We start from the raw sequence: 25,753 nt of genomic DNA, 5'->3' as shown, positions 1-25,753 counted from the left end.
GTTTAAACCCAGAACTACTGTGGTGGTCTAAGGCCTAGTATTCTGCCTCAGACTGGGACCTGGCTGTAAATTGTCTGGTTACCTTCATGGCCTGAAGTAGTTGGGATACATTATGTGAGTAATTTGAGATGTGACATGTGATAAGTATAGCGTGCTTGAGAGGGGCCGTTCCCTCTGTGACGCCCTGGTCCACTCCTCAAATCGCCCCCAACACCCACTCCCCTCCCCACGGCACCTTCCCGTGCAAGCGCAGGAGATGGAACACCTGTCCTTTCACCTCCTCCCTTCCTACCATCCAGGGCCCCAAACACTCTTTCCAGTTGAAAGAGCAACTTACTTGTACTTTCAATTTGGTATACTGTAGTCGCTGCTTACAATGCAGTCTCCTGTACATTGGGGAGACCAAACACAGATTGGGTGATCGCTTTGCTGAATACCTCCATTCAGTCCGCAAGCGTGACCCTGAGCTTCTGGTCGCTTGCCATTTTAATTCCCTGTCCCACTCCCACTCTGACCTCTCTGACCTCTGCCTCCTACTCTGTTCCAATTAAGCTCAACGGAAGCTTGAGGAACAGCACCTCATCTTTCGATTAGGCATTTTATAGCCTTCCGGACTCAACATCGAGTTCAACAAATTCAGACCATAACTACTGCTCCCATTTTTCCAGACAGCAGGTGCTGGTAATGATTCTGCTGCTACTTTTTACAGCTCCTCGAGACCCCTTTTGCCTTTCACCATCATCCCTTTTGTCATTTAATCTCTCCTGTCTTCCACCCTATCACAGACCTTCCCTTTTGTTCTTTCCTCCTCCCCCTTTCCCCGCCTCTCTATTTGCTTAAAAACTGTTACATCTCAAACTTTTGCCAGTTCTGACGAAAGGTCATCGACCTGAAACATTGACTCCGTTCCTCTCTCCGTGGATGCTGCCTGACCTGTTGAGTATTTCCAGCATTTTCTGTTTTTATTTCAGATTTTCAGCATCCGCAGTATTTTGCTTTTGTATTAGTGTCTTTGAGAAACTCAGCATCGCCATCAATAGTCAACTAGTGGTACTGCAGGGCTCCCCCGTGGGCTTTTTTACATCCACCTTAGAGGGCAGATGAGGCCTCGGTTTAAAGTCTCATCTGAAAGACGGCACCTCTGACAGTGCAGCGCTCCCTCAGTACTGCCCCTCCGACAGTGCAGCGCTCCCTCAGTACTGCCCCTCCGACAGTGCAGCGCTCCCTCAGTACTGCCCCTCCGACAGTGCAGCACTCCCTCAGTACTGCCCCTCCGACAGTGCAGCGCTCCCTCAGTATTGCTCCTCCGACAGTGCAGCGCTCCCTCAGTACTGCCCCTCCGACAGTGCAGCGCTCCCTCAGTACTGCCCCTCCGACAGTGCAGCGCTCCCTCAGTACTGCCCCTCCGACAGTGCAGCGCTCCCTCAGTACTGCCCCTCCGACAGTGCAGCGCTCCCTCAGTACTGCCCCTCCGACAGTGCAGCGTTCCCTCAGTACTGCCCTTCCGACAGTGCAGCGTTCCCTCAGTACTGCCCCTCCGACAGTGCGGCACTCCCTCAGTACTGCCCCTCCGACAGTGCGGCACTCCCTCAGTACTGCCCCTCCGACAGTGCGGCACTCCCTCAGTACTGCCCCTCCGACAGTGCGGCACTCCCTCAGTACTGCCCCTCCGACAGTGCGGCACTCCCTCAGTACTGCCCCTCCGACAGTGTGGCACTTCCTCAGTACTGCCCCTCCGACAGTGCGGCACTCCCTTAGTACTGCCCCTCCGACAGTGCGGCACTCCCTCAGTACTGCCCCACCGACAGTGCGGCGCTCCCTCAGTACTGCCCCTCCGACAGTGCGGCACTCCCTCAGTACTGCCCCACCGACAGTGCAGCACTCCCTCAGTACTGCCCCACCGACAGTGTGGCACTCCCTCAGTACTGCCCCTCCGACAGTGCGGCACTCCCTGAGTACTGCCCCACCGACAGTGCGGCGCTCCCTCAATACTGCCCCACCGACAGTGCAGCGCTCCCTCAGTACTGCACTGGGAGTGTCACCCTGGATTATTAGCTCAAGTTTCTTGTGGCTTGATCATGTCTTAGAACCACTCAATTGAATGACCTGGTACCTCGGTGCAACACAGATATAGCTCCCCTGCCCAACTGTTACTCTATAACTATTTTAAACAAATTAGAAAACATATTTGTATAATATTATGCAAAAAGAATTTTTTTTAAATTAAACAGTTCAGTAAGTACCAGTTGGTGCTGTGGGGAGTGAGTTTTTAATAAGGCAGTAAAGGGTTAATTTACTTTCTTTAAAGCGAAACACTGCCTTTTTCATTGAACGATTCACGTGACGGGATTTAGTGGTCAGAACTGCGCTGACCCATCAACTCTTATGCTCTCAAGATAATCCTGTTAGTTTTAAAGAGCTCTCCGCCCGTGACTAGGAGGCAGAGTCTAACGTTTGATTCAGTGAGATAGCTATGGAGATCTCCTTACTGATATTAAATACACAACCGGCAAGCTTTAAGGCTTTGTTTAACCTGTCTAGTTAGTTATTGTTGGAACAACACAAGATATCGCGGTAACCAGGCAACAGGAAAGAACCAGAACATCGACTGAAGTGTGCAGAATACCATAGCACAGGGCTCAAGTAGCATAGTGTGTAGGATTAAAGCACTAGCACCGTGGAGCTCAGACACAGGGCAAGCAAAGAAAGAAAAGAAAGACTTGATTTCTATAGCGCCTTTCACAACCTCAGGACTTCCCAAAGTGCTTTACAGCCAATGAAGTACTTTTGAAGTGTGGTCACTGTTGTAATGTGGGAAACGTGACAGCCAATTTGCACACAGCAAGCTCCCACAAACAGCAATGTGATAATAACCAGATAATATGTTGTAGTGATGTTGATTGAGGGATAAATATTGGCCAGGACACCGGGGAGATCTCCCCTGCTCTTCTTCGAATAGTGTCGTGGGATCTTTTACGTCTATCTGAGAGAGAGCAGACGGGGCCTGGGTTTAATGTCTCATCTGAAAGACGGCACCCTCCAACACTGCAGCGCTCCCTCAGCACTGCACTGGAGTGTCAGCCTAGATTTTGTGCTCAAGTATCTGGCGTGGGACTTGAACCCGCGACCTGCTGACTCAGAGGCGAATGTGCTACCCACATTGGGAGTTCCCTTCCCCCTCTGCCTTCCTCAGTCTTATTTTTGTTCCGTTTTTTATCTTTGAGGATCTGTGCACCATCGGCCTTGACCTTTCACTTTTGGTGTCTGAGTTTTAAAAGTAAAGCACAGGTGAAGGGTACAGAAGTCCAGCAGGAGCGAGAGAGCACAAAAAACGGGGAGATAGCAACTACTCCGCAGCGAGGCCAGCTGAAAGAAGCTGTTACCTGTGGTTTCCTCAGCAAGTACAGCGTCTTAAATTCACTGAAGGTCATATCAGAAAACTGGTTGAGTCCCACTGAAAGAAAATAATACATTAGGTCCGTGCGATGCTTGTATCTCTGCGGGATTGTGCGTCACTGCGCTGTCCCTTTCATACTTTACGGTAAATATTACAGCTCGCACGCCGTGAGGCTCAGGGGTTACCGAAGGTTACTGACATGAATCAGTCATTCATGAAAGAAAGACTTATGAAATAATACTGAGCAGCCTGCGGGTGGCGCTGTCCAAGGAGAGTATAAATACTCGGGCACGGGCCCAGCTTGCGCAGGACATTCTTAACAGGAACTAGTGAAGGACACAACTAGACCTCCATGTTGTAAAACAGTTGATTAAAGCTTTGTTTAACGCTTAGACCAAGTGCCTAGTAGTTTTCTTACGTCAGTTACCGTGAAAGTATTCCTTTACCACTGTGACTTTAACAAAGCGCAGGGTTTTAAGTCAGTCGGTACGATATTAGAGATGCACGTGTCACCAGGTCTGTGACTTTCCTTGGCCTGCGTTCCAGTAAAAGCATAGATTAAATGGGAATAATGTTACACAAAAGCAACTTCAATCCACGCTGTTTTATAAAACCCGAAATAAAAATAATTAGAACCCTTTACACCTGGTCTGCTGACCTCCCTGTCTCGACCACTTCGTCCTCCTTTCCTCTCTCTTTTTTATTTAACCTGGATATTCTCCAGGCTATTTAGGATGATAGGAACAGGAGGAGGCCATTCAGCCCCTTGAGCCTGTTCCGCCATTCAATTAGATCATGGCTGATCTGTACCTTCACTCCATTTTCCCGCCTTGGTTCCGTTAATACCCTCGCCCAACAAAAATCTATCAATCTCAGTTTTGAAATTTTCAATTGACCCCCAGCCTCACAGCTTTTTGGGGGAGAGAGTTCCAGATTTCCACCACCCTTTGTGTGAAGAAATGCTTCCTGACATCACCCCTGAACGGCCTGGCTCCAATTTTAAGGTTCTGCCCCCTTGTTCTGGACTCTCGCTCATTGATTGACACACAGCTCCTGGGACATCTGAGGGAAAGGGGCCAAGATGCCAGCTGTAAAAATATTCCAGTGAACTTACTTTGAAAGGAATGCCTGCCGCTGTTGTGAGCTTCAATCTTTCTCTTGTTCTGGATAAAGGCATGTAGCCTGTGATTGTACTCTTCCAAGCAATAGTTTTTGTTGTGCTGCTCATGAGGATTGCAAACAGGTAAAAATATCACTTAGAATCAACAACAACAACTTGCATTTATACAGCACCTTTAACATAGTAAAATGTCCCAAGGCGCTTCACAGGAGCGATTATCAGACAAAATCTGACACCGAGCCACATAAGGAGACATTAGAACATAAGAAGTAGGAGCAGGAGTAGGCCATACGGCCTCTCGGGCCTGCTCCGCCATTCAAAAAATCAAATCAAAATCAAATCAACTTTTATTGTCATTGTTAGTGCACAAGTGCAGTACAACGAAATGTAGGCTTGCGGCTCCCGAGAGTGTACATTTAGATTAAGACATTTAAACATTCAACATACATTTGGCTTGTAATACATTAACATAAACATAACCATAATAAAGTGCATTGGCAGATGTGCAGGCTTTAGAGTTTATTTGTGGAGTTCAGTAGGATGACAGCCCTGGGAAAGAAGCTGTTCCTAAATCTGGTCGTACGGGTGCGAATGCATCTGTAGCATCTCCCAGATGGCAGGAGGGCGAACAGACTGTGGCTGGGGTGGGTAGGGTCTTTGATGATGGACCGTGACCTCCATAAACAGCGTTTCTGGTATATGTGCTCTATGGTCGGTAGCCGGGTGCCGGTAATGCGTTGGGCAGTTTTGACTACCCGCTGCAGGGCTTTCCGGTCATAGTAGCTACAGCTGCCATACCATACTGTGATACAGTTTGTCAGGATGCTCTCTATTGTGCAGCGGTAAAAGTTAGAGAGGATCAGGGGTGACAGGTTACATCCCTTCAGCCTCCTTAGGAAATATAGGCACTGCTGGGCCTTCTTCACCAGAGAGGAGGTATTGAGGGACCAGGAGAGGTCTTCCGTGATGTGGACTCCGAGGAACTTAAAGCTGTCCACCCTTTCTACCACAGCCCCATTGATGTGGATGGGGGTGTAACTTCCGCCTTTGGACTTCAATAGGATCATGGCTGATCTGAACCTAGACTCACGTCCACTTCCCTGCCCGCTCCCCGTAACCCCTAATTCCCTTATCAGCTAGGAAACTGTCTATCTCTGTTTTAAATGTATTTAATGTCGCAGCTTCCACAGCTCAATGAGTTAGCATATTCCATAGATTTACTACCCTCTGAGTGAAGAAGTTTCTCCTCATCTCAGTTTTGAAAGGGCAGCCCCTTATTCTAAGATTATGCCCCCTAGTTCTAGTCTCACCCATCAGTGGAAACATCCTCACCGCATCCACCCGATCAAGCCCCCTCACAATCTTATATGTTTCGATAAGATCGCCTCTCATTCTTCTGAATTCCAATGAGTAGAGGCCCAACCTACTCAACCTTTCCTCATAAGTCAACCCCCTCATCTCTGGAATCAACCGAGTGAACCTTCTCTGAACTGCCTCGAGAGCAAGTATATCTTTTCTTAAATATGGAAACCAAAACTGTACGCAGTATTCCAGATGTGGCCTCACTAGTACCCTGTATAACTGAAGCAAGACTTCCCTGCTTTTATACTCCATCCCCCTTGCAATAAAAGCCAAGATTCCATTGGCCTTCCTGATCACCTGCTGTACCTGCATACTAACCTTCTGTGTTTCATGCACCAGGACCCCCAGATCCCTTTGTACTGTAGCACTTTGCAGTTTCTTTCCATTTAGATAATAACTTGCTCTTTGATTTTTTCTGCCAAAGTGCATAACCTCACACTTTCCAACATTATATTCCATCTGCCAAATTTCTGCCCACTCACTTAGCCTGTCTATGTCCTTTTGCAGGTTTTTTATGTCCTCCTCACTCACTACTTTCCCTCCCATCTTTGTATCATCGGCAAACTTGGATACGTTGCACTTGGTCCCCTCCTCCAAATCGTTAATATAGATTGTAAAGAGTTGGGGTCCCAGCACTGACCCCTGCGGAACACCACTAGTTACTGATTGCCAACCCGGGAACGAACCATTTATCCCCACTCTCTGTTTTCTGTTAGATAGCCAATCTTCCACCCATGCCAGTATATTACCCCCAATCCCGTGATTTTTTTATCTTGTGCAGTAATCTTTTGGACAGGTGACCAGAAGCTTGGTCAAAGAGGTAGGTTTTAAGGAGTGTCTTAAAGGAGGAGAGAGAGGCAGCGAGGTTTAGGGGGGGAATTCCAGATTTTAAAAATCTTACAGCACAGAAGGAGACCATTCAGCCCATCGTGCCTGTGCCAGCTCTTTGAAAGAGCTCTCCACTTAGTCCCACTCCCCCTGCTCTTTCCCTGTAGCCCAGCAAATGTTTTCCCCTTCAAGTATTCATCCAACTCCGTTTTGAAAGTTACTATTGAATCTGCTTCCGCCGCCCTTTCAGGCAGCGCGTTCCAGATCACAACAACTTGCTGCGTAAAAAGAAATTCTCCTCCTCTCCCCTCTGACTCTTTTGCCAATCACCTTAAATCTGTGTCCTCCGGTTATCGACACTCCCGCCAGTGGAAACAGTTTCTCTTGCAATACAGATAGAACTGGACACATTCACATCCAATACAGAATTACATAGAATATACGGCACAGAAAGAGGCCATTTGGCCCAACCAGTCTGTGCAGGTGTTTATGCTCCACACGAGTCTCCTCCCATTCCATCTCCCTCCTCTCAGCCTCTCAGCATATCATTCTATTCCTTTTTCTTTCATGTACTCGCCTAGTTTCCTTTTGAAAGCTTCTAAGCGACTTGCCTCAATCACTTCCTGTGGTAGCGAGTTCACCTCTATCCCTAGATCCCTTTGCTCTTCTACCCCATTCAGTTTCTTATTTTTCTAAGGTGTGGGTGATGTTTCTATTTTTCCTACCATAAACATACACATAAAATACAACTATCCATGTGCACAGGATCGACCCTGGGCATGGGGAACGATGAGGGGGACGGATAGGCCAGATTGGAGAACTAAAGGCACAAATAAAGAGGAGGCGCTTGAGGATGTTTTTGAAAGCAGGGACTAAAAGTGGCTAGGCAGCGGGATCTGGGTAGAACATTTCAGCAGTTGAATGAGTGGTCACTGACGGTAGAACAGGGGAAGAGGAGAAGTCCAGTGTAGGAGGAATGAAGAGTGTGTGGGAGGGATGTAAGGCCGAGGGGAATGAAAAGAAAGAAAGAACTTGCATTTATATAGCGCCTTTCCCGACCTCAATTAAGTTCACTAGACTGATTCCTGGGATGGGGGGATTGTCCTATGAGGAGAGATTGAGTAGACTAGACTTATATTCTCCAGAGTTTAGAAGAATGAGAGGTGATCTCATTGAAACATATAAAATTCTTACAGGGCTTGACAGGGTAGATGCAGGGAGGATGTTTCCCCTGGCTGGGGAGCTTAGAACCAGGGTCACAGTCTCAGAATAAGGGGTCGGCCATTTAGGACTGAGATGAGAAACTTCTTCACTCAGAGGGTTGTGAATTTTTAATTCTCTACCCCAGAGGGCTGTGGATGCTCAGTCGTTGAGTATATTCAAGACAGAGATCGATAGATTTTTGGATACTAAGGGAATCAAGGGATATGGGGATAGTGCAGGAAAGTGGAGATGTGGTAGAAGATCAGCCATGATCTTATTGAATAGCGGAGCAGGCTCGAAGGGCCGAATGGCCGACTCCTGCTCCTATTTCTTATGTTCTTACATTCTCAGGACGTCCCAAAGCGTTTTACAACCAATGAAGTAATTTTGAAGTGTAGTCACTGCTGCAATGTAGGAAACGCAGCAGCCAATTTGCGCACAGCAAGCTCCCACAAGCTGCAACATTATAATGACCGGATAATCTGTCTTCGTGATGTTGGAATGATCAGGTAGGGTAGGGTAAGTGTTTGAAGAGATTTGAAAACAAAGCTGAGAGTTTTGAAATCAACAGTGAGAGCTAATGGAGCTCAGAGTAAGTATAAACAACAAGGATAACTTACTCTGATTTAGGGCACCCATGTGCAGGAAGACATCTTAATTGATGCTGGCAGTGTGAGGATGTGGGCTTGGCATTTTGGATGAATTGAAACCTGTGAGGGTTACTGCGAGGAGGCTGGGACTAGGAGGGCACTGGAGAAGTGAAGCCTTGAGATAGTTCAAGCATGGACTGGGAGTTTCAGTGGCAGAAGGGCAGAGGTGGGCAATGTCATGGGGATGGAAGAGAATGGTTTTGATACAGAGGGGACGTGGGGGAAGAGGCTGAGCTCTGGGATTGTGTAGGAGACCAAGGTCTTTGACTGATCTTGAGATGGCAGCCGAGGAGGTTGATGAAGTCAAGGCCAGAGGTTCAGAAGCACTGATGGGAGCCAATCGGTGGCCTTGATTTTGTTGACATTCAGCTGGAGGAAGATTTGGCCGATTTTGATATCATTCAGGTCTTGCAGTGACTAGGTTAAGCCGGAGAAGAGCAGAATCAGGATGGAAGTAGACTGAAGAAGAGAGCTGTTGGAGAGTGGTCAACGGTGGTCAGTACTTATAGTCAAAAAAAATCTGCATTTACTTAGCACCTCTGAGACACAACTCAACACCCTTCACATACAAGGACAATCTTTGTGGTTCAGTGACTTGTTTTAGTAGACAAATATGGCGGTTATTTTGTGCACAGCAAGTTCCTTGGAATAGCAAAGCTCTGTTGTTTGGTAGTGTTGGTTGAGGGAGAAACAATGGTCAGGACAGTGGGGCAAACTCCCCTGCTCTCCTTCCAGTAATGCCATGGGGTATTTAACATCTACCTCAACACCAGAACAGGAAGACAGGGCCTCGGTTTAACAATTCTTTCAAAGGGCAGCACTCCTTCGCAACAGAGGATTATGCCATCAAGTCTTGGAGCGGAACTTGAAACCACAAAATTTATTTGGCCACTTTGCCAAATTTTGGTTCCCCATAAAGTGAGTTCCTGATCTCGACTCTCACTGTCTGGGGAAAGGTCCCCTCAACATTGTTGTGTATGTAACCGTTTACCTTTAAGGGAACTATAGAATGTAACCGTTCGCCTTTAAGAGCACTACTTTCGGTGTGGCACTATTTGTTGGCTCATGTATACTGTAATACCGATAGTGACCACACCAGTATATAAGGGTTGTGATACGTTAACTAGGGCAGAATCGCCCGAGCCTCTGAATAGTAAAGACGTGTTTTATTTTGTTAACAGTGGAGTCTGTGATTATTTATAATACAACCCACAGACTTAACAAACATTGCCTGGGAGTAGAGGAAGCTGAGGGGAGGGAATCAGCAAGCCCTTAACCCTCCCCCTCTCTTCCCTGCACCATTTTCCATTCTGAGGATATTCCTTTATTTTTAATTTCTGATTCCCACACGTGTGGGCTTTCCTTCGAAACACTACAAGAGGAACTTGTCTACGCTCAGGATCTACAGAGAGTTCCAGGTGGGCAGCTCATACCAGTCAAAGCTCTGACACTGAATTGGGGCGAGAGGGAGCAAGTCACCAAACATAAACAGCGTGCCAGACAGACAGAACATGTCTGATCCCGAGGGAACGACAGAAGGCTGAATTTTGCCGGCGCTCAGAGTGGGTAGGGAACCCGCTGTCAACCCGCCTCCACGCGAGTCTCCCAGGTGTTGGGTCCGTCGGCGCTGAACAGAACCAACACCAAGCGGCAGGGGAGGCAATTCACATCATTAAACGGGTTATTAACATCCAATTATCTGTTATTTTAAGCCTACATTTCAATTTTACATGCTCCCCCACGGGTTACCCGTTGCTCGGGGGACACGTCAGCTCAGCATGTCATGAGTGGATTCAGCATTGAATTATTGCATGAGCTGACAGCTGCCAAAGTTGTATAAAAGATCCCATGTTACAGCTGGTCACTTTCAATGCTCAGAAACTGTTGGTTACTGCGTTTGTAAGACAGATTGAGCTTTCTGCAGCTTGCAAGTGTTTGGAGCCAACTCTCTATCCAGTGCCACCTCATTGGAACAACCTCTCTCACCATTGACAGATCGCTTCTGTCATCTCAACCTCACCTGTCATTTATTCCATCAGCATGGGTGCCCTTGAAACTCTCTCACCTTGGTCCTCAGAATCCCACTACAATCAGCCCCAACACCAGCATCATTGGGCACACCAGCAGCAGCAACAACAACAACACCAGCCTTCACTGCAATCAACTGATGCTGCACAGGACACAGGGCATCAGCACCCGACCACATTGCTGCCCGGGATGCCAGGGATGGTCTCACCATGGCCATTTGACGCTGTACACCCTGGATGCCAAATGATGCACCAGGTTGGCACCACATCAACACCATAAAGAATCCCTACAATGTCCAAGCCATTCCTTTCACACTCATCGCCGTTGCGGGGGGTACCATTATGTGTCACCATTCATAGAAACATAGAAGATAGGAGCAGGAGTAGGCCATTCGGCCCCTTGAGCCTGCTCCGCCATTCAATGCGATCATGGCTGATCATCCAAATTCAGTACCCTGTCCCTGCTTTCTCCCCATACCCCTTGATCCCTGTAGCCTTAAGAAATATATCCAACTCCTTCTTGAATATATTTAATGAATTGGCCTCTACTGCCTTCTGTGGTAGAGAATTCCACAGGTTCACCACTCTCTGGGTGAAGAAATTACTTCTCATTTCTGTCCTAAATGGCTTACCCCTTATCCTTAGACTGTGACCCCTGGTTCTGGACTCCCCGACCATCGGGAACATCCTTCCCGATGGTCACTACAACTCATTAAGCCACTTCCAAAGGTGCACACAAATCTGTCCAAAAACACAAAGTGTTGAAAATAAAGGTTTCAATGTTTGACAGCACATTAACAGAAACTTCACATGAACATTGGCTGAACCACCCAAGTGCCTACCCTTGTGTGTTATTAGTTGGTATGATTGCACTAGGATGAGGGTGAGTGTGAGGGGTGGCTAGTGAGATGGGGAAGTGATAATGTAGATAGAGAGGGATGGGTGGAGATGCAAGGTAAGTTGGTGTGAGTAAGGATATACAGGAGCAGGGTAGGGAAGGCAAGGCAGAGTGATGGGGATGTGATGAGTGGCACAGCAGGGTGAGGTGAGTGTGGTTTGGCAGTAATGTTTCATGATCTACTGAGATAATTGAAAGGTTTGCACCACTGCAGCCTGGTCCTCCTGACCACATCCCACCTTGTGCCCTCCTGTGCAATGTGCAATCACGCTGCGTTGGTCTCCTGGGGAGGTGTCTTCCGCCCATTGGAAGGGAAGAGAACCTCCCTGCGTGCAACATCAGTTGATAGCGGAGAAGGCTGGTGTTGTTGTTGTTGCTGATGGTGATGCTGGTGTTGGGGCTGATCTCGGTAGGATTCTGAGGACTAAGGTGAGATATTTTCAACGGCAACATAAGCATATGGAGGGAGTCATGGGAGAGCCTGGGTGCAGCCGTGCACCTTTGTGCAGTGCTCGTCAGTGTTGCACCTCAGTGCTGCAGAACACTGACAGCTCAACTGTCAAAATGAACGTGGACATGGCCCCTTTAAGGAAACCGGCTGATGGCGCGTCATCAAATGACGTCATCGGACCCTCTTTTAATTGGCTGGGAATCTCGCAGGGTGGGCTTAACTAGCCCAATCAACGGAAAATTCTTCTCTCACAGCGGGATGGAGCTGGGAGCCACCTACCTCGGCCGCACTTAGCCCACCTCGGTAGGCAAAATCGCAGCCTGAATGTTTCTGACAGGAAGAAACTGGCAAAAAAAAACAGAAAAGAAATATTTACCGTCGTCATCCATTCCTTGAAAGAACTTATTTCTGGAAAACAAACACGAGAATTATCGCAGTGATGACATGGTAACCGTATTCGTCCCTCCTTTCCTGAAGGCACTGACTCACGCTGTGGTACAGGTGTACCCACCCAGCCGATACCGCCCACTCTCCATGTATGGGCCTAGATGGTGAGACAAGGCTATTGGACCATGAGCGACGTCACAGCACAGTCCAATCCCGTTCTCTCTAATCCAAGGGTGCGGAGGCCGGCTGTAGTCTCCCTATTGCTCCCACAGCCGAGACCAGTAAACGGCGCAGAGTGACGGTCGACTGGCGGAGGGCTTGGATATTCAACTAGCGTTCCACTCCCAGCTTCGTTCCCACAGTCTTGGATCTAGGCTCTGTCGATTCCCGGGAAGGTCCAGCAGTTCCCAACAGGGTCAGATGAACAATATCAGCAGGAGAGTCCCTCTGGTCTGTACACAGCCAGCTGGGCGATAGGAGGGACCTGCTCACCCACACTCCTGGGCAGGCAGGATAGTCGGGGACGGGGCCAAAGCCCAAACCCAAATGTGTGAAAGGCTATTGGGGTCGATAGTGGGATGCATTGCATCTGTTTCTCGTGTGTAAAGCGAGCACAGGATGTCCCAAACGCTTTACAGCCAATGAAGTACTTTTTGAAGTGTGGTCACTGTTGTAATGTAGGAAATGCAGCAGCCAATTTGTGCACAGCAAGCTCCCACAAACAACAACGTGATAATGACCAGATCAGCTATTTTTTTTTTACTGATAACGTTTGAGGGATAAATGTCAGCCCAGGACAGCGGACAGAACTCCCCTGCTCTTCTTAAAATAGTGCCTTGGGATCTTTTACATCCACGTGAGAGAGCAGACGGGGCCTCAGTTTAACGTCTCACCCGAAAGACAGCACCTCTGACAATGCAGCGCTCCCTCAGTACTGCACTGGGGCGTCAGCCTAGATTTTTGTGCTCAAGTCTCTGGAGTGGGACTTGAACCCACGGCCTTCTGACTCAGGCGAGTGTGCGACCAACTGTGCCACCGCTGACACTGTTAAGCATGTTTAACATACTTGAATCAAAGCCAGATGGCCTGTACATCCGCAGCAGTCTGAGTTTCAAACCATACAGCACAGGAGGAGGCCATTCGGCCCATCGTGCCTGTGCCAGCTCTTTGAAAGAACTCTCCAATTATTACCGCTCCCTGCTCTTTACCGGCTCCCCAGAGACTGAATGGAAGAAACAAGCACCAGTTTTCCTGCCCTGTATTCCCAAAGAACCTTTCTTCTCCTTACCTTGGAAAGAAAACTCAGGCAGGCTCCGCACAGAGTGTAAAAGTAGGACGACCGGGATAAATATCTCCAACAGCCCCATTTCCAGTAAGTTTTGGCTGAGTAGAATAGAGGCTGGAAATCCCCTTCCTTCTGCTGCACTGCTTCTGTTTCCTGCTGCCGGGAGGCAGATGTGAAACTCGGATTGGGGAAGTGAAGTGACTGGAAGAGGCTGGCAGGGGCGGGGGGCGGGGGGGGTGTGAGCTTAGTGTCTGAATTTTGCAACTGTTCTGTTTCTAATTGGACAGTGTCAGTGACCAGAGGGGAGGAGACAGTGAAACCAGCAAAGGACTGCAGTGAATGGAGGGTAACAGTCCTCAGGGTGTGTTGTGTTTGAGATAAAGTTATAAACTTTGCAAGCCTGGGATCAGTACAGTGCTAAAGTTATCAGATTGTGTTTCTCTGGTGTTGCCACCACCATGTGGTGTGAAGGGCACATTGCTGCAGAATAATCCTGGCTGCTTCACAAGGAAATAAATCACCTGATTTACCAGAAAAGTTGGATCGAGCTGTACGAACTAAACACAGCAATAACCGCATTACAGAGCAACAGTACAATCACGTTTATCGTGATCTGGGACCCAATTAAACCAAAGACCAGGAGCCAGGTCTAGAACTTTAAGTAAGTTCATTACATACAATGTGCAGCACAGAAACAGGCCATTCAGCCCAACTGGTCCATGCCGGTGTTTATGCTCCACACCCTACTCCATCCCTCCCTCTTCTGGTCCTTTTTCCTTGGTGTACTTATCTAGCTACCCCTTTAAATTCGAAAAGAGGAGCGGAGGATTGAGACAAGAGGATTGGTGCAGGATGTTTGTAAACATTTCAATAGAAGACAAGTGGATCACCTTTAAAGGAATAATGCTGGACACACAGGTCAAGGACGTGCCTTCTGCCACTGAAACGTCCTTCTGGTGGTAAAGGATTGGCAAGAGGATTGTCAGATAAGAGGTGGGAACATTAAAAGAGGCAAATAACCTTGAAACTGATAATGAGCACAAGATAGTGGGCAAGATTAACCCTTACCTGCACTGCAGAAGCTAGGCAGGTGGGCAGTTCACCTGTTCCAGGTTATTTACCTGATGAAAAGCTGCCTGCAGCCCACAAATTCCGATTTTAACAGACACTTCTGGACTCCTCCGGAGTTCTTGCCATGGAGGGAGTGCAGCGAAGATTCACCAGACTGATACCTGGGATGGCAGGAATGACGTATAAGGAGAGATTGGGTCGATTGGGCTTATATTCGCTAGAGTTTAGAAAAATGAGAGGGGATCTCATTGAAACTTATAAAATTCTAACAGGACTAGATGCAGGAAGGATGTTCCCGATGGTCGGGGGAGTCCAGAACCAGGGACCACAGTCTAAAGATAAGGAGTAAGCCATTTAGGACAGAGATGAGGAGGAATTTCTTCACCCAGAGAGTGGTGAACCTGTGGAATTCTCTACCACACAAGGCAGTTGAGGCCAATTCATGAAATATATTCAAGAAGGAGTTGGATATATTTCTTAAGGCTAAAGGGAACAAGGGATATGGGGAGAAGGCAGGGACAGGGTACTGAGTTTGGATGATCAGCCATGATCTCATTGAATGGCGGAACAGGCTCGAGGGGCCGAATGGCCTACTCCTGCTCCTATCTTCTATGTTTCTATGTTTCTACGACACCTCCGACAGTGCAGCACTCCCTCAGCACTGCACTGGGAGTGTCAGCCTTGATTTTGCACTCGAGTCTCTGGAGTGGGGACTTGAACCCACAACCATCTAACTCAGAGGCTGAGAGCGCTGCCCACTGAGCCACTGACACATTGGATTGCAGGAATATATGGAGCCGATTTGGGAGAATCCCGGGACAGGTCTGTCTGCCAGTGATGAATCAAACTCTGAACAGCACTCACACTCATGTATATCACCCTGAGATAAAAGAGATTTATTGTCAAGAGGTAATCAGGAAATGCGCATTGATACAAAATGGGTAGACTTCAAAAAAATCACTAGAGATATTCAGGCTTAAAGTGTCACCACTACATCACAAGGTATCGTGTTGAGCTGAAGGCTTGTCATTTTCTTAATGGGTCCTTTTATGCCTCCTGAATGTAACTGAATCTTAGGTACTTTACAATGATTCAGATATACAAAAATTAATACTATTTTTAATATAGTCATATGAGTTGCACTAAGTTTAACACTCCTGTATAAAATATTTAAGCGAGACTACATACGATGGAGAAACGTTTCCCATTTTCTCCCAATTTTCTCTACTCTAGCTTTTATTTTCACTAAATACCGCCCTTTATTAGCATTTAATACATATGTTCAACTTTTATTTCATTGCTTGCAGTGATCGCAGTGTGACAGTCAGCAACCCACAACTCTCTGGTGTCACCTCACCTGGCATCGCCGGTCTGGTATCTGAGAGGCGATAATGTGCCAGGCTCAGTAAGGTAGCCACCCTTACCTAAGGAAGGATATATTTGCCTTAGAGGCGGTGCAACAAAGTTCACTGGATTGATTCCTGGGGTGAAAGCGTTGTCCTATGAGGAGCGATTGAGTCGATTGGGCCTATACTCTCTGGAGTTTAGAAGAATGAGAGGTGATCTCATTGAAATATATAAGATTCAGAGGGGGATCGGCAGGGCAGATGCTGAGAGGTTGTTTCCCCTGGCTGGTGTGTCTAGAACCAGGGGTCACAGTCTCAGGATAAGGGGTCGGCCATTTAAGACTGAGATGAGGAGGAATTTCTTCACTCAGAGAGTTGTGAATCTTTGGAATTCTCTACCCCAAAGGGCTGTGGATGCTGAGTCGTTGAGTATATTCAAGGCTGAGATCAATAGATTTTTGGACTCTAGGGGCATCAAGGGATATGGGGTTAGTGCAGGAAAGTGGAGTTGAGGTCGAAGATCAGCTACGATCTCATTGAATGGTGGAGCAGGCTCGAGGGGCCATATGGCCGACTCCTGCTCCTATTTCTCATGTTCTTATGTTCTGAGCCAGTCTTGTCCATGTTTACAAACCCACCCCTGCCCTGTTGGAGAGACCGTCTCTAGTTGTACGTCTCTGCCTAACCCCGTAACGCTCCCGTCTCGTGTACTGCTGCTCAAACCCGCTCCCTCCAGTCCGCTATCCTTTCCGCTGTACTCTGGAACTCTCTTCCAACACCACTGTGTATTTTCCACCTTCCTTTGCTTCTTTTCAAAGCCTCGTACAAACCTGTCCTCGCCTGTGCTTTCCGTTGCCTCACATTGTCCCCACCAATCTTTCTCCTCTTCTGCTTGGCATCCTCTACCCCTCTACACAGTGCTGACACCTGCTTCTACACAAGGATCAATACATCAATGCAAGTTGGTGCTATTTTGGACCCAACAAATAACAGTACATGCCTTTCGCTTACTTAGGAATAGGAGGAGGCCATTCAGCCCCTGGAGCCTGTTCTGCCAATCAGTTAGATCATGGGTGATCTGTACCTCAAGGTGGCTGAAAGGTAGGCGTCTGATAGTGAGGCAGAGGGAGCGCAGGATGGGGAGCAACCTGGAGCTAGAGAAGTGATGGGCGAGGACTGCGAGATAACAGCAGGAGAAGGTTAACCCCAACAGGGTGCAATAAGGTAAAGGGGCAATATAAAAACCAGGATGAAAATCTTGAAGTTGATGCTTTGGGGCATAAAAAACCAAGAAAGGTGGGCAATGACTGGATGGGGCAATGACTGGATGGGGCAATGACTGGATGGGGCAATGGTTGGATGGGGCAATGACTGGATGGGGCAATGACTGGATGGGGCAATGGCTGGACGGGGCAATGGCCGAATGGGGCAATGACTGGATGGGGCAATGACTGGATGGGGCAATGGCTGGATGGGGCAATGACTGGATGGGGCAATGGCCGAATGGGGCAATGACCGGATGGGGCAATGACTGGATGGGGCAATGACTGGATGGGGCAATAGCTGAATGGGGCAAGGACTGGATGGGGCAATGACTGGATGGGGCAATGGCTGGATGGGGCAATGGCTGGATGGGGCAATGGCTGGATGGGGTAATGGCTGGATGGAGCAATGACTGGATGGGGCAATGACTGGATGGGGCAATGACTGGATGGGGCAATGACTGGATGGGGCAATGACTGGATGGGGCAATGGCCGAATGGGGCAATGGCCGGATGGGGCAATGGCCGAATGGGACAATGACCGGATGGGACAATGACTGGATGGGGCAATGACTGGATGGGGCAATGGCCGAATGGGGCAATGGCCAGATGGGGCAATGACCGGATGGGGCAATGACTGGATGGGACAGTAACTGGATGGGGCAATGACTGGATGGGGCAATGGCTGGATGGGGCAATGGCTGGATGGGGCAATGGCTGGATGGGGCAATGGCTGGATGGGGTAATGGCTGGATGGGACAATGGCTGGATGGGGCAATGACTGGATGGGGCAATGACTGGATGGGGCAATGACTGGATGGGGCAATGACTGGATAGGGCAATGACTGGATGGGGCAATAGCTGGATGGGGCAATGACTGGATGGATAATGACTGGATGGATAATGACTGGATGGGGCAATGGTTGGATGGGGCAATGACTGGATGGGGCAATGACTGGATGGGGCAATGACTTGATGGGGCAATGGTTGGATGGGGCAATGACTGGATGGATAATGACTGGATGGGTAATGACTGGATGGGGCAATGGTTGGATGGGGCAATGACTGGATGGGGCAATGACTGGATGGGGCAATGACTTGATGGGGCAATGGTTGGATGGGGCAATGACTGGATGGGGCAAGGACTGGATGGGGCAATGACTGGATGGGGCAATGGTTGGATGGGGCAATGACTGGATGGGGCAATGACTGGATGGGGCAATGGTTGGATGGGGCAATGACTGGATGGGGCAATGGCTGGATGGGGCAATGACTGGATGGGGCAATGACTGGATGGGGCAATGACTGGATGGATAATGACTGGATGGGGCAATGGCTGGATGGGGCAATGAGTGGATGGGGCAATGGCTGGATGGGGCAATGAGTGGATGGGGCAATGGCTGGATGGGGACTGCACTCAGAATACAGAGTTTATATTAATGGGAAGCCTGGGAGAAGGATACCAATGAAAACAATCCTCGAGATGTGGATGAAGATTTTGGGAGAAGAAGGGTTAAAGTTAATGATGAAGTGGACAATATTACATGACATTGCACTTCTAATATTATAAAAATGTATTAATTTGGAAATGCCTTTATGAGAGATATTTGCACTGGGCATAAGTACACGGAGCTGTGAAAGGGATTCTACCTAGTTAAAGTGGATCACGCAGTGATAAAGGATGCTGTTTGCTGTGCCACTCAGCTTAAAAACATTGCAGGCTGCCTGTTATCCGCAAAGCCCAGACCCAAGGCAGAGCAGTCCTGTTGCCATAACAACTGAAGATTCTGGTTCTTGGGATGTTCTGTTGAGTTGAAGCGAGGGACCTATCTGTGGGAACAGCGAATGCTATTGCACCATTTGTCATTATTAACCCGGGAATTATTAAGTACAGGAATGTACCCCCGGCGCTCGATTTACTGCATCTCCCCTGTTGTAGCGCGCGGGGGTTGAGTGAGATGCTGGGATAGGTGGTAAAATTCAGATCAGCAAATAATGCACAAACAGCCATCGAGCGTTGCAATACACTCTGCGGTGTTTTGGCAGCTGGGGATTGACGCTGAACTCTAACGGCAGCGATGGAAAGCAATACTTTGCATTCAAATCTTCTCCACAAGTCGCACTGCATTATTTAGCGCACTGACGTCTACTGGCAAAAAAGAAAGCTCGTTCCAGATTTTGCTGGTGGAATTTCTCAGCCCTTCGCTGTTTAGGCAAGATCCACTAATTGGTTGTTACTCTAATGATATGAAAAAATTCTAAGCAATATTTATTTTTAATGGGCAGTACGGTCAGGATAAATAGGAAATGGTGCGGAAATGTTGGCAAGTGAAAAAGGTTGAGGAAAACAATAGTTTGTAGGGATTTGGGAGAATGCACTGGCTTGCCCCAGTGTCATCAACCCAAATAAGAATAATCTAACAAAGGTGTCCCCTTTTCAAGGGGGGCACAGATAATAAACACCCAAATCACACAAAGAGAAAAAGGAAACTTATTAAATTAAATAAGAATGTTATCACCCACGTTGACTGCGCACTCCAGTCCCTGCGGTGCCCACCGGCTGCGGGAGAGAGGCAAACAGCCAGAGCGACCACCCCCATGGCCTTGACCAAACTGGACCTGTGCATGGTCACCTTGGCCAGGTCCAGGAGCAGGCCTCACGAGAAGGTCCTCCGACCTGCCCGCCCGCCCGCCCGCCCGTCCCCCTCCGCACCGAACGTCCCAAGATCAGGAGCATGGGGACTGAAGGCACTGCAAGAGTCCAAGGCCTTTTAGCTACACAAAGGCAAAAGGTCATACAAACAGATCAAGTTCCCCAGCCCCTACGCAGACACGTTAAGAGGTTACAAAATGATAAGAGGGGCCATTGATGGATCTGTTGCCCCTATGCTGCTATAGGTGGTAGAGGTGTTCCAATAGGATTCCCCATCTCTTGTGCTGTATCAACTAGTCTACCCAACATGACCTGATTGTTGTCCTATTCATAATGAGGCCATAACACAGGAACAGGAGGAGACCCTTCAGCCTCTCGAGCCTGGACTGTGATTTGGAAAGTAGATTTTGACGCTGTCCGATAGCAGACTGTGATCACCGATTCTTGTTTCCATAGTTGCTATAACACTTGAAAAAACAAGAAATGATTTTAAATCCTGCTCTCAATTTCCGAGGTCACAGTTCGTAAATTTCTTTCGTGATTCTCGTGAAACTTGCTCATGGAATTTGCTGGAAGATTTTAACAATGTAGGAGACGGAACTGTCACTTTAATTAACAGAAGAAGTTGGTGGGGAAAAGCCAGAAAGATAATAAGAGGTCAATGAGTTAACGAACTTCCTTCATCAGGGCTGTAAAACACAAGCACCAAGGAGGGACCTCTTTTTAAACTATGGCTTCCTGTTACCACTGCAATTAGTTTTTAATTTGGTGGAATTGACAACATTTTAAGTTAAGCAGCGTTAGGAACATAGGAACACAGGAACAGGAGGAGGCCACTCAGCCCCACGAGCCTGTTCTGCCATTCAATTAGATCATGGCTGATCTGTACCTTAACTCCATCCACCTGATTTGGTTCCTTAACCCTAAAAAAGGGAAGGTTGAGGGGTGACCTGATAGAGGTCTTTAAAATGATGAGGGGGTTCGATAGAGTAGGTGTGAGAGAAGATGCTTCCACTTGTAAGGGATTCAAAAACTAGGGGCTATAAATATAAGATAGTCCCTAATAAATCCAATCGGGAATTCGGGAGAAACTCCTTTACCCAGAGAGTGGTGGAACTCACTGCCACTGAGAGTGGTTGAGGCAAATAGTATAGATTCATTTAAGGGGAAGCTGGATAAACACATGAGGGAGACAGGAACAGAAGGTTATGTTGATAGGGTGAGATGAAGAGGGGTGGGAGGAGGCTCGTGTGGAGCATAACAACAACAACTTGCATTTATATAGCGCCTTTAATGTGATAAATTGTTCCGATGCGCATAAAAGCCAGTTGGGCTTAATGGCCTGTTTCTGTGCTGTAGTCTCAATGTAACTCGACGTAACCCTTAACACCCTCGCCTAACAAAGAAATCTAGCGATCTCAGTTTTGGAATGTTCAGTTCACCCCCAGTCTCAACAGCTTTTTGGGGGAGAGAGTTCCAGATTTCCACTAGCCTTTGTGTGAAGAAGTGCTTCCTGACATCACCCCTGAACGGCCTGGCTCTAATTTTAAGGTTCTGTCCCCTTGTTCTGGACTCCCCCCACCGAGGATTGGTGTCGGTCTGGAGAGGCAAACTGAAGCCCATTAAGCTGCTGTGGCTGCACCACATTGCACCGCGCCAAATCGACGCTTAGGCCTGGTCGGAGAGTTGTGGGCGCTGTGGATGATATTAGCAGATAATCATGCTCAAACTCTTACGCTGATTGCCTGCAGAGTGGGCTAATGACTGAATCACATTTACCAGCAGGTCGATAAGTGAACTGTTATAAGAAAAAAAACAACTTCCGAGAAAGTGTTAACAGATTTGTGAAAAAGGTCTTTACTCATAAAATAATGTTAAGAACACGTAGAGCAAAGCTCCAGCCGAAGCTTCGTGGCTCCCATCTCTGCTCGGGGTCTCCAACAAGCGAAACCAAAGCCTGCGCGGAGTTAACGCAGCGAATCTCATCGTGAGTGCAGGGCCTCGCGTACCCCTCAGAGCAGCTCCTGCCAAACCTGGAGCAGCTTTGGGACCGACAAAGAAACGTTGGCCTGGAGTTCAGCTTCAGCATAATTTTGATTCCAGAATTAACGGAGCTATTTTTGAGGGGTCAGGGGGAATGGTTATTTTTCTTTTCTTGTGCTCATTAAGATGAGGATTAACAGAGCTGAGAAAGTGTCAGTGTTAAGTGTTCTGCAGTTAGGTACAGCCTGGGTTAGGTGCAGGATAATGACACTTTACACCACCTGAGCGATGTACCTTAACCTCAGAAGGGATCTCCTACTGCATCAGTGTAACATGTCCAGCTCCCACACTAACCATGGATGCTAACTGGCAATTGGTGCCACATCAAGAGGGCTTTTGTGCTGTAGGCTTCTGCCTGCCAAAACTGGACTAAGACTGCTCAGAGTCATTTCTCTTCAGACCCTTAACAACCAAAGAAAGTGTCAGCATGGGCGGGATTCAAACCAAGGTCCCAAAGGTGCTAGTCTAGCCTTTACCACAGAAAGGAGACATTCGACCCATCAGTGCGAGCTTAATTTGAACCCAGAGATGGAAGGTTAGCGAGCTAACCACTCACTGCCCAGAGAGAGAGGAAATCTTCATCTGATCAATCTGGGATCTGAGCTGTGGTCCTCGTGGGGAAAGGATGGTGTACTGACCAATCACACTAGGCTGCCCTCCATCAGCGGGAGGAAGCTCTCATATCACCGACCGGGGACTCAACCTCAAGCCCAGTGGTAAAAGGACTGTGTGTGGATGACTACATCACACAACCCTTCATCAGCGAGAAGGGGGTCTTCATCCCATTGATCTGGGCTGGATTGGAAGCAGGTCCCAGGGATGAAAGGACAGTGCGCTAACCTCCCGCACCAGAGAGATGAGACATTCACGCCATCGCTCTGAGACATGAACTCAGGTCCCAGTGGTGAAAGGAGTCTGCTGACCATCTACATCACCCAATCCTTGACCGGAGAGAAGAGGCTTTCATCCCAGCTCTCTGGGCTGGATTGGAAACCAGGTCATAGAGGTGAAAGGACAATGTTCTGGCCCATTTTGCCATCCATTCCTAGTTATTTTTAAAGAACTTTTTTTTAGGTTTTTTGAAGATTGATAAAATGGCTCAGTTGTTACCACAAAACCTACAAATGCTGCACTGGTTTTTTTTTTGAAAAAGATTTGCTCTACAATAAAAGTACAGCAGCTATTTATTGTCAAATGCCGCCCCGGAGCAGGTGGATGGAGGCTGTGCTCCTTGGGTTTTCGGTGTCCACTCTTCAGCGATGGCCCCATGCACAGCACGTTGAAGGAGAACAGTGATATCATCATTTATGCAAGGCTTCTGATGCAGGGGATGCTTGGGATTCAGGTCGGAAGCTTTGGTTCTATCCTCAGCGACGCTTCATAAAGACTTTCTTCATCCAGGACGTTTGGCTGGACCAGTAAATACCGTGCCACCTGATTGAAGCAAAACAAGAAGTTCCTGTCAGAAATGGATGGAGTGTAGTTGGTCGGATCAGTTGGCAAGAGTACAACAACAATAACAACTTGTATTTATATAGTGCCTTTAACGGAGTAAAACTTCCCAAGGCGCTTCACAGGAGCAATTATCAAACAAAATTTAACACCAAGCCACATAAGGAGATGCACTGCAGCAACTCGCCAAGGCTTCTCCGACAGCACCTCCCAAACCCGCGACCTCTTCCACCTAGAAGGACAAGGGCAGCAGGCTGTAAGAAATCTTTAAACCCAAAAGAAATTGCGAGTTATAAAAGGAATCACGATGCTGCAAAAAGTAGGTTTGGCAACTCAGCAGATGACCCAGAGAGAATTCCGCTCACATCAGCTAAGCACAGAGGACTCAGATCATCACAAGGGCAGGCCTCCCAGCAGCCATATCGCAACTGATATGGAGGACAGCATGGAGCTGGTAGGATAAGCAAGAGGTCTTTAGAAACACAACAAGCCATTTAGAACAGAGATAGGGAAATAACTGAATTCCAGAGGTGAGGTGAGAGTGACTGCCTTTGACATCAAGGCAGCATTTGACCGAGTCTGGCATCAAGGAGCCCTAGTAAAACTGAAGTCAATGGGGATCAGGGGGAAAACGCTCCACTGGCTGGAGTCATACCTAGCACAAAGGAAGATGGTTGTGGTGGTTGAAGGTCAATCATCACAGCCCCAGGACATCGCTGCAGGAGTTCCTCAGGGCAGTGTCCTAGGCCCAGCCATCTTCAGCTGCTTCATCAATGACCTTCCCACCAACATAAGGTCAGAAAAGGGGATGTTCGCTGATGACTGCACAGTGTTCAGCGCCATTCGCAACTCCACAGATAATGAAGCAGTCCATGCCCGCATGCAGCAAGACCTGGATGACGTTCAGGCTTGGGCTGATAAGTGGCAAGTAACATTCGTGCCACAGAAGTGCCAGATAATGACTATCTCCAACAAGCGAGAGTCTAACCACCTCCCCTTGGCATTCAATGGCATTACCATCGCCGAATCCCCCACTATCAACACGCTGGGGGTCACCATTAACCAGAAACTTAACTGGACCAGCCGCATAAATACTGTGGTAACAAGAGCAGGTCAGAGGCTGGGTATTCTGCGGTGAGTGTCTCACCTCCTGACTCCCCAAAGCCTTTCCACCATCTACAAGGCACAAGTAAGGAGTGTGATGGAATACTCTCCACTTGCCTGGATGAGTGCAGCTCCAACAACACTCAAGAAGCTTGACACCATCCAGGACAAAGCAGCCCGCTTGATTGGCATCCCATTCACCACCTTAAACATTCACTCCCTCCACCACCGACGCACCGTGGCTGCAGTGTGTACCATCTACAAGATGCACTGCAGCAACTCGCCAAGGCTTCTTCGACAGCACCTCCCAAACCCGCGACCTCTTCCACCTAGAAGGACAAGGGCAGCAGGCGCATGGGAACACCACCACCTCCAAGTTCCCCTCCAAGTCACACACCATCCTGACTTAGAAATATATCGCCGATCCTTCATCGTCGCTGGGTCAAAATCCTGGAACTCCCTCCCTAACAGCACTGTGGGTGCACCTTCACCACAGGGACTGCAGCGGTTCAAGAAGGCGTCTCACCATCACCTTCTCAGGGGCAACTAGGGATGGGCAATAAATGCTGGCCTTGCCAGCGATGCTCACATCCCATAAACTAATAAAAAAAACCTGACGTCAGCAAGATGGGAGGGGGGATTGTCAGTGATACCCTCTCCCTTGTAATTGGAAAATGGGATGGGTAAAAATGATTGACACTCTGGGAAGAAATTTGGTTGCTTTGCGCCTCCCATTGCTAATGGGGCGCAAAGCAACTGGTGCCCGGGCACGCGATGTTTGTGCCGCTCGCGAAATTGACCAAATATTTTGCAGCGGCACTAAACACCACCGCCACGATCTCCTGCGCCTGGAGATCGTGACATCAGTCGAGCGTGCAACGCCCCGGTAGCGCCCCGGACCGGATATTGAGTGGCAACCCCTGCCTTACCCCCTGCCGCTAGCAACTACAGGTTGAGGGGAGCGTTTTGCAGTCAGGAAGGGACTGGGGGAGCGCTATTTAAAGGCGACCGCTTCCTGCCTTTTTTTGTCGGCGACATTTTTGCACCACGCATTCTGAGAGAGAGAGAGAGACTTCTACAGAGATTCAACGCTGTGTGAAGGAGTTTTGGATACTGACAGCACTTTGCAGGTTCATTTTGATTTGACCTTTCTTGCATCAATTTAGTAGAGACTATGGGGGCTGCACTCTGAGCTCTTTCCCTGGGCCTCTCCA

General features: G+C 48.3%; 2 protein-coding genes across 2 annotated transcripts in view; both read right to left on the bottom strand.

Moving 5' to 3' along the window:
* Positions 1-13,805, bottom strand: part of ctsh (cathepsin H) — a 33,715-nt gene extending 19,910 nt beyond the window's left edge. The window contains exons 1-4 of the mRNA XM_085968382.1: positions 13,612-13,805; positions 12,313-12,344; positions 4,512-4,617; positions 3,384-3,454 (exon numbers count right to left, since the gene is read on the bottom strand). Of these exons, the coding sequence (XP_085824508.1) occupies positions 3,384-3,454; positions 4,512-4,617; positions 12,313-12,344; positions 13,612-13,690 (288 nt within the window). The 5' untranslated portion in view covers positions 13,691-13,805. The remainder of the gene's footprint in view (positions 1-3,383; positions 3,455-4,511; positions 4,618-12,312; positions 12,345-13,611) is intronic.
* A 7,109-nt stretch (positions 13,806-20,914) lies between these two features.
* The window catches only part of rasgrf1 (Ras protein specific guanine nucleotide releasing factor 1), a 129,677-nt gene continuing 124,838 nt past the window's right edge, over positions 20,915-25,753 (bottom strand). The window contains exon 28 of the mRNA XM_085968376.1: positions 20,915-23,417. Within this exon, the coding sequence (XP_085824502.1) occupies positions 23,325-23,417 (93 nt within the window). The 3' untranslated portion in view covers positions 20,915-23,324. The remainder of the gene's footprint in view (positions 23,418-25,753) is intronic.

Source organism: Somniosus microcephalus, chromosome 27 (genome assembly GCF_052327205.1).
Source record: "Somniosus microcephalus isolate GS21.2 chromosome 27, FLI_Smic_1.0, whole genome shotgun sequence".
In the NCBI taxonomy this organism is placed as follows: Eukaryota; Metazoa; Chordata; class Chondrichthyes; order Squaliformes; family Somniosidae; genus Somniosus; species Somniosus microcephalus.
Note: the sequence above shows the minus strand (reverse complement) of the source record. Positions and strands in the feature narration are given on the sequence as shown.